This window comes from Vulpes vulpes, chromosome 15 (genome assembly GCF_048418805.1).
Source record: "Vulpes vulpes isolate BD-2025 chromosome 15, VulVul3, whole genome shotgun sequence".
NCBI lineage: Eukaryota > Metazoa > Chordata > Mammalia > Carnivora > Canidae > Vulpes > Vulpes vulpes.
Genome location: NC_132794.1, coordinates 118074876 through 118083205, shown reverse-complemented (window position 1 = coordinate 118083205; position 8330 = coordinate 118074876). Strand labels below are relative to the sequence as shown.

Genomic DNA, 8330 nt, shown 5'->3' with positions numbered 1-8330 from the left:
GCTCCGCTGCCCTCGCCCCCGCCCGCGCGCCCTCGGGGGAAGGCGGCCCCGGCCGCGGTTCGCCTCCGCACTAGTGTGGCCCCGGCGCCGACCCGTAGGGCCCGCGGCGTCCCCCGTCGCTAGGCAACCGCGCTCCGGCCCCGAGCGGGAGGAAGCCCACGGCCCGGGGCCGCCGCCATGGACCTGGTCATCACCCAGGAGCTGGCCCGCGCCCAGAGCCAGCAGGGTGCGCGGGCCCGACCCCCACCCCGACCCCCACCCCGCCCCCGCCCCCGCCCCGGGAGGCGACACGCCCGCCCCAGCAGACCCCTGACTCGGGGCGCCCCCAACACCCCGGTCCGCCGCTCCCCCCGCGGGGCCTCCGCGACCCCGTGTCGTGTCATCCTCCACTGCTGCGGGGGTCGGCCTGGGGGAGGCTGCGGAGGGGGCGCGGGGCGGGGGGGGGACGCCGGGCAGCAGTGGGGGGAGGGGGAGGGGAGGAGGCCCGCGGGGGGGGGGGGAGGGTGCAGACGCCGGGCAGCAGTGGGGGGGAGGGGGAGGCCCGCAGGGGGGAAGGGGAGGCCCGCAGGGGGGGAGGGGAGGCCCGCGTGGGAGAGGAGGGTGTAGTCGCAGCCACAGTGGTGGGGGGAGGCCCGGTGGGAAAGGAGGAGGGGGGACGGGGGGGGGGGGGTAGGGTGTGGCCCCGGGCTGCAGCCCCTCCTCACAGGCGGACCTTGGCCTCCCTCCTCCCCTAGATGCCGCCTCCCTGAGGAGGGCCTATGAGCTCATCAAGTCGGCCAACCTGGGCAAATCAGAGTTTGACCCCACGGAGAGCTTCAGCCCCGACCTGTTTGTTCTGTGTGCGGAGCAGGCCCTGAAGGTACCGCGTCCAGGGGTCCAGAGGTCGCAGGGTGGATAGGGCAGGAGCACCCAGGGGGTCCCCGGGGATCTGCTGGACCTGCGCCCTCAGGCTGCCGTCATAGCCGCTGTGGCTGCGGGGGGGGGCACCCCTGTCCTGCAGATGGGGCAGCCCGAGATGAGCGACGACTGCATCCAGATGTACTTCAAGGTGAAGGGGCCGGTCACCCAGTTCCTGGGCAGAGCGCACCTGTGCCGGGCCCAGCTCTGTGCCCCCAAGTCGTCGGAAAACCTGGTGAGAGACGCCCCAGGGGGCAGGCGGGGGCTTGAGGGTGCAGCCCTGGTGGGCACAGCCCCAAGGCTTCGGGGGGACCCAGCGCCCCTGCCAGTGGGCCGTTCCTGGGTGACTAGTGGTTTGTCCCACTCCGGGTTTTCCCGAGGCTGCCTTGATCCTCGGCACTCTGTGTCTCGGGTGGAAACACAGTCCCACTCCGCTTCCGGAACTGTGGGGCCAGACGTGTCCTCACGTGCCCTTTACGGATACGTTGGTGAGCAGCGTGTGGGCTGCGTGTGGGCTGCTCCAGGACTCAGCTCCTGCTTGACGTTTGGCGGCTGTGCCCTGCTGGTGCCGGGGCCCGGCCTGTGAGCGGGCGTGTCTGACACCTGCCGGTGGCCGCTCCTGCTGCTTACCGTGGGCTCCTTACTGTCCGCGGAAGCGACCACGAGCCATGATTGAGGTTTCAGGGGCAAATTCATGTAATTGTGCGTTCTTTACGTTGTTTCAGGAGGAATTTGAAAACTGCGTGACCCAGTATATGAAGGCAATAAACTTCGCAAAAGGAGAACCCAGGTGGGTGTGATGCACGCGGCGTTTCTACGAGGATCGTGGAAGGGGTTCGGGACCACGGCTCCCACGTGCTGCCACCTGTTCACACTGCGGGGTTTTGTGCGTGCTGTAGGCTGTCTCTGACGTGGAGGGCCGGGTGCGGCCGCACCCTTTGTCCTTCTGTCTGTCCTGCAGTCTGTGGCCTGCGATGACTTTTGTGTGCTTTCTCTACGGGAACCTCCTCTGGGGTCTCCCCACAGCCCCTCACTCCCCGGGCCTCCCTGGGGGTTCAGCATCGGGGTCCCCCCCACCAGGCAGATTGCTGGGCCTCGCGTCCGCGTCCCTAGTGATTTAGCTGGAAGTAGCCGGGTTTTCTCCTTACCGTCTCCTCCATCAGACAGGAACGTTCCCGAAACCGCTGGGCTCGCAGACGAGCCCTGTGAACACCGCTGATGGAGCAGGCTGCCCCGTGGAAGAGCCCGGGGTGCACGGGACCTGGGGCGTCCCAGGCCGAGCTGGCCTCTCCGCGAGGGGGCTCCTCTCTCAGATGCGCCCCGTGGGAGGCCCGCCCTCCGGGGGGTCTCTGCCCCCCCACCTTACTTTGCACTCGGAGTGCAGACTTGGGGACTTCGTTCCCCAAAGGCTCTGCTCCCCGTCTCTGCCTGCCGGCCCCTCCCGTGCGCTGTCTCCCGGCTGATTGCTCGTCATGGTGCGGGTCTCAGAAGACGTTACTCCCTCCGGGAAGCCTTCCTGGGTTCCCCCGCACCTGCCTGTTCTCTTCTGTCTCTTGGGAGCCAAAGACCTTGTGGTGCTGTGTTTTCACAGGGAGCCGATCACTTTGGGAATGAGTGAATGGGTGAATGAGTGAATGGGTGAATGGGTGAATGGGTGAACGGACCTCTGGTCTGGACTCTGGAGCCCCGTGGCCGGGTCCTCATGGCCCCGGGCTGACCTGCAGCCTCGGGCCCCTTCTGCCAGGGCACCCTGGGAGGGCTCTCCCCTCCCGTGACCACCTCCCCCACGACGTTCCCTCCCGTGATGTCCCCTCCAGCGACCACCTCCCCCGCGACCACCTCCCCCACGGCATCCCCTCCCGCGACGTCCTCCCCACCGCGACGTCCCCTCCCACAACCACCTCCCCCACAGTGTCCCCTCCCGTGACGACCTCCTGGGTGACTGTCCCCCGCCGCAGGTATTACTTCCTGGTGTATAACGCGTCGGTGCTGTACTGGCACATGGTGAGGCCCTTCCTGAAGCCCGGGTTCCACCACCACCTGATCTCCAGCCTGTCGCAGATCGTCGCCGTGTTAAATCAGACGGAGGAGGAGGACAAGGAGTGGCGCGCGGAGCTGATGCTGTGAGTTGAAGCCGCCTCCCCTGGGGCGAGGCCTGAGCAGGACCCGCGGCCCCGTGACCTTCCTGGCCCGGTGGCCCGCAGGGGGACGTCAGTGCTCTCTGCTGCGTGGTTAGAGTCGTGTCATTGTCTTGTTTGCTGGGGTCTGTGGCTGGACTCGGAGCTGATCACGTGGATGGCACAACACGATGGCCGTTGACACTTAGAGCGCAGGAAACCGAGCTTCTGTCACATCCTGGCTTGGGGGTTAGAAGTCGGCTCTGTGCATGGGTGACATGGTGGCTGCGGCAGCAGATGACCCCAGGCGGCGGGGCCTGCTCAGGGCAGTGCACACAAGCGCGTCTGCATGCGGACAGCCCATCGGGCCTCAGTGACACAGGCAGCGTGCGGTCCCCGAGCTGGGTGCACCTGAAGGCAGCGGCCGGCCTGCCCCTCGTGGGAAGCACCGCTGCAGGCCAGCGACTGCGTGAGTGTCCGCAGGGACCTGCGATCTGCCCGACGTGGGAACCCGGAATCCCAGGCTGTCCCACCTGCGGCCTGGCGCCGTGGGGAGCCTTGAGCAGACCACAGGCGCCGAGACAGCCTTTCTTCGAAGTGCGACTCTAAGCACTGGGGGCAGTCGTGGCGCAGACACGTCCTCCCGCCCCGCCGGCCCCGCACCAGCCCGGGCCCAGCTGCAGGGAGCGGCCCCCGTGGCCCCGGGGGCTTCCCGAACCTCGTGAACCGGGACAGGAGTAAACGCGTGATAACGCGGCGACTCGACGTTTGCGGCGGGAGGCGGGTTCGCCCCTGGTAACGCTGTTTTTGTGCCGTCCAGGGAGCTTCTGGACTGTTACCTACAGGCTGGCAGGAAGGAGGAGGCCGCGAAGTTTTGTGTCACCGCAGCGCCGTTTGTAAAGGCCCACGTGCCGCACATATACCGACGGATGTTTTCTGTCCTGGTAGGTTGGCGCACCGAGGGCGCCGGGGGGGCAACAGGCTTCGAGGTCGTTTTTGCAAAACTATAAAAACAGCCAAGTCCGTCCCCCGAGAGACAGCAAAGCACGCGTCCGTCGTGCGTACTTGACGGGACAGACAAGCTTTTCCCTTCACCATGATCTTTCACTAGGTCACTCGTGACAGCCTTGAATTAAAAGAGGCCACCAGAGGGCAGCCGGGCTCGGCGGTTTAGGGCCGCCGTGGGCCTGGGATCGAGTCCCGCGTGGGCTCCCAGCGTGGAGCCTGCCTCCCTCCGCCTGAGTCTCCGCTGCTCTCTCGCTCTGTGTCTTTCATGAATAGATAAATAAGATCTTAAACAAAAAACGGACCAGCAGAAAGCGCGTCACTGACGTAATCAGGCCCCGGGGTACGAGGATCGTCGCCCTTTGCTGACTTCCGTGTGCAGGAAACCAGCCGAGGTCCTTTGTGAAAACAAAACGGGAGACCTGACGAGCGAGGAGATGTTGTTCGTCACAAATGCTAATTTTAAAGGAGAAATAGATGTAAAATAACTAATTCCTGCATCTCTACCGAGTTATTAAGCCAGATAACAGTTCGGTTCCACTTTGTCGCAGGTACAACACGAATTAGTGGACGAGCTTCAGCTAAAGCAGGAGAAGAGAAGCTCCGTGAGCCTGTCCGTCGCCTACGACGTCAGCATGCTCAGAGCGTAAGTGCCTGGGGTCGGGCCGGGCCGCCGCGCACTCGGGGGCGCCCCGGATGGCTGCGGCTGTGCGCGGGAGGGGGGGGAGGGGGCGGAGGGGCGCCGCGCACAGGACGCACTCGGCGTCCCCGCCTTTGCTGCCAGGGGCCGAGCGGCTGCTGCGCCAGTGAGAAGGGAGGGTGAGGAGGACCCGGGGTGGCGTGAGATCTAGCAACAGCCCCAGCCCCTCCCGAGGAGGCTGGACGTTGCACCGTGGCGGCGAGGAAAACCACAGTCACTAACTTGACAGTACGGGTGAGGTGAGGGAGGAGAGGGACGGCACACGGAGAGCTGCTACCGTGGCAGAGGGAGCGAGGAGGGGGCTGCCCTGTGTGAGAGGAAAGGCACTGAGGAGACCGGTGCGGTGGGAGGGGGGCGGTGAGGAGACGAGGGCGGTGAGGAGACGAGCATGTGTGAGGAGTCGAGCGCGTGTGAGGAGTCGAGCGTGTGTGAGGAGTCGAGCGCGTGTGAGGAGACGAGCGCGTGTGAGGAGACGAGGGCGGTGAGGAGACAAGGGGGTGAGGAGACGAGCGCGTGTGAGGAGACGAGCGCGTGTGAGGAGACGAGGGCGGTGAGGAGACAAGGGGGTGAGGAGACGAGCGCGTGTGAGGAGACGAGCGCGTGTGAGGAGACGAGGGCGGTGAGGAGACAAGGGGGTGAGGAGACTAATGCGTGTGAGGAGTCGAGGGCGGTGAGGAGACGACGGGGTAAGGAGACGAGCGCATGTGAGGAGACGAGGGCGGTGAGGAGACGAGCGCGTGTGAGGAGACGAGGGCGGTGAGGAGAAGAGCGCGTGTGAGGAGACGAGGACGAGGGCGTGTGAGGAGACGAGCGGGTGTGAGGAGACGAGGGCGGTGAGGAGACGAGTGCCTGTGAGGAGACGAGGGCGTGTGTGGAGACGAGGGCGTGTGAGGAGATGAGCGAGTGTGAGGAGACGAGAACCGTGAGGAGACGAGGGCGGTGAGGAGACGAGGGCGGTGAGGAGACGAGTGCGTGTGAGGAGACGAGCGTGTGTGAGGAGACGAGGGCGGTGAGGAGACAAGGGGGTGAGGAGACGAGCGCGTGTGAGGAGACGAGCGCGTGTGAGGAGACGAGGGTGGTGAGGAGACAAGGGGGTGAGGAGACTAATGCGTGTGAGGAGTCGAGGGCGGTGAGGAGACGACGGGGTAAGGAGACGAGCGCATGTGAGGAGACGAGGGCGGTGAGGAGACGAGCGCGTGTGAGGAGACGAGGGCGGTGAGGAGAAGAGCGCGTGTGAGGAGACGAGGACGAGGGCGTGTGAGGAGACGAGCGGGTGTGAGGAGACGAGGGTGGTGAGGAGACGAGTGCCTGTGAGGAGACGAGGGCGTGTGAGGCGACGAGGGCGGTGAGGAGACGAGCGCGTGTGAGGAGATGAGCGAGTGTGAGGAGACGAGAACCGTGAGGAGACGAGGGCGGTGAGGAGACCAGCACGAGTGAGGACAGGGCGGTGAGGAAATGAATGCTTCTGAGGGAACGGTGGTGAGGAAATGAATGTGTGTATGGGAAGGGTGGTGAGGAGACGAGGGCGGTGAGGAGTCGAGGGCGGTGAGGAGACGAGGGTGTGTGAGGAGACGAGGGCGGTGAGGAGACGAGGGCGGTGAGGAGACGAGGGGTGGTGAGGAGAGAGGGCGCGAGCAGACGAGGGGGAGTGACGACACGAGCGCGCATGAGGAGACGAGCTCGCGTGAGGAGACGAGGGTGGTGAGGAGACGAGCGCGCGTGAGGAGACGAGCGCGTGTGAGGAGACGAGGGCTGTGAGGAGACGAGGGTGGTGAGGAGACGAGGGCGGTGAGAGGACGAGAGCCATGAGGAGACGAGGGCGGTGAGAGGTCGAGGGTGTGTGAGGAGACGAGGGCGCGAGGAGACGAGGGCGGTGAGGAGACGAGGGCGTGTGATGAGACGAGCTGGTGTGAGGAGACGGGCGCGTGTGAGGAGACGGGCGCGTGTGAGGAGACGAGGGCCGTGAGGAGACGAGGGCGGTGAGAGGATGAGGGCGGTGAGGAGACGAAGGCGGTGAGAGGACGAGGGCGTCTGAGGAGACAAGAGCGCGAGGAGACGAGGGCGGGTGAGGAGACGAGGGCGAGTGAGGCGACGAGCGCGTGTGAGGAGACGAGGGCGGTGAGGAGACGAGGGCGGTGAGAGGATGAGGGCGGTGAGGAGACGAAGGCGGTGAGAGGACGAGGGCGTCTGAGGAGACAAGAGCGCGAGGAGACGAGGGCGGGTGAGGAGACGAGGGCGAGTGAGGCGACGAGCGCGTGTGAGGAGACGAGGGCGGTGAGGAGACGAGCGCGTGTGAGGAGACGAGCGCGTGTGAGGAGACGAGCGCGTGTGAGGAGACGAGCGCGTGTGCGGAGACGAGGGCGTTGAGGAGATGAGGGCGGTGAGGAGACGAACGCGTGTGAGGAGACGAGGGCGGTGAGGAGTCGAGGGCAGTGAGGAGACGAGCACGAGTGAGGACAGGGTGGTGAGGAAATGAATGCATCTGAGGGAACGGTGGTGAGGAAACGAATGTGTGTATGGGAAGGGCGGTGAGGAGATGAGGGCGGTGAGGAGTCGAGGGTGGTGAGGAGACGAGGGCGGTGAGGAGAGGAGCGCGTGTGAGGAGACGAGGGCCGTGAGGAGACGAGGGCGGTGAGAGGATGAGGGCGGTGAGGAGACGAGGGCGGTGAGAGGACGAGGGCGTGTGAGGCGACGAGTGCGTGTGAGGAGACGAGTGCGGTGAGGAGACGAGCGCGTGTGAGGAGACGAGCGCGTGTGAGGAGACGAGCGCGTGTGCGGAGACGAGGGCGGTGAGGAGACGAGGGCGCCTGTGAGGAGACGAGCGCGGTGAGGAGACGAGCGCGGTGAGGAGACGAGGGTGTGTGAGGAGACGAGGGTGTGTGAGGAGTCGAGGGCGGTGAGGAGACGAGCGCGTGTGAGGAGACGAGCGTGTGTGAGGAGACGAGGGCGGTGAGGAGACGAGGGCGGTGAGGAGACGAGGGCGGTGAGGAGACGAGGGCGTGTTAGGAGACGAGGGCGGTGAGAGGACGAGGGCGGTGAGGGACGAGCGCGTGTGAGGGGACGAGGGCGGTGAGAAGACGAGGGCGGTGAGGGACGAGCGCGTGTGAGGAGATGGGCGCGTGTGAGGAGACGGGCGCGTGTGAGGAGACGAGGGCGTGTGAGGAGACGAGGGCGTGTGAGGAGACGAGGGCGAGACGAGGGCGGTGAGGAGACGAGGGCGGTGAGGAGACGAGGGCGTGTGAGGCGACGAGGTCGGTGAGGAGACGAGGGCGGTGAGGAGACGAGGGCGGTGAGGAGACCAGGGCGGTGAGGAGACCAGGGCGGTGAGGAGACGAGGGCGGTGAGGAGATGGCGGTGAGGAGACGGGCGCGTGTGAGGAGACGGGCGCGTGTGAGGAGACGGGCGCGTGTGAGGAGACGGGCGCGTGTGAGGAAATGAGGGCCGTGAGGAGACGAGGGCGGTGAGAGGATGAGGGCGGTGAGGAGACGAAGGCGGTGAGAGGACGAGGGCGTCTGAGGAGACGAGAGCGCGAGGAGACGAGGGTGGTGAGACGAGGGCGTGTGAGGCGACAAGCGCGTGTGAGGAGACGAGGGCGGTGAGGAGACGAGCGC

General features: G+C 66.2%; 1 protein-coding gene across 4 annotated transcripts in view; it reads left to right on the top strand.

The window, feature by feature from the left end:
• Nucleotides 1-2: 2 nt before the first annotated feature.
• Nucleotides 3-8330, top strand: part of CFAP46 (cilia and flagella associated protein 46) — a 103479-nt gene continuing 95151 nt past the window's right edge. For all 4 annotated transcript variants that reach the window (XM_072740512.1, XM_072740511.1, XM_072740510.1 and 1 more), the window contains exons 1-7: nucleotides 3-226; nucleotides 735-859; nucleotides 1001-1132; nucleotides 1623-1687; nucleotides 2856-3020; nucleotides 3835-3958; nucleotides 4571-4665. In XM_072740512.1, the coding sequence (XP_072596613.1) occupies nucleotides 178-226; nucleotides 735-859; nucleotides 1001-1132; nucleotides 1623-1687; nucleotides 2856-3020; nucleotides 3835-3958; nucleotides 4571-4665 (755 nt within the window). In that variant the 5' untranslated portion in view covers nucleotides 3-177. The remainder of the gene's footprint in view (nucleotides 227-734; nucleotides 860-1000; nucleotides 1133-1622; nucleotides 1688-2855; nucleotides 3021-3834; nucleotides 3959-4570; nucleotides 4666-8330) is intronic.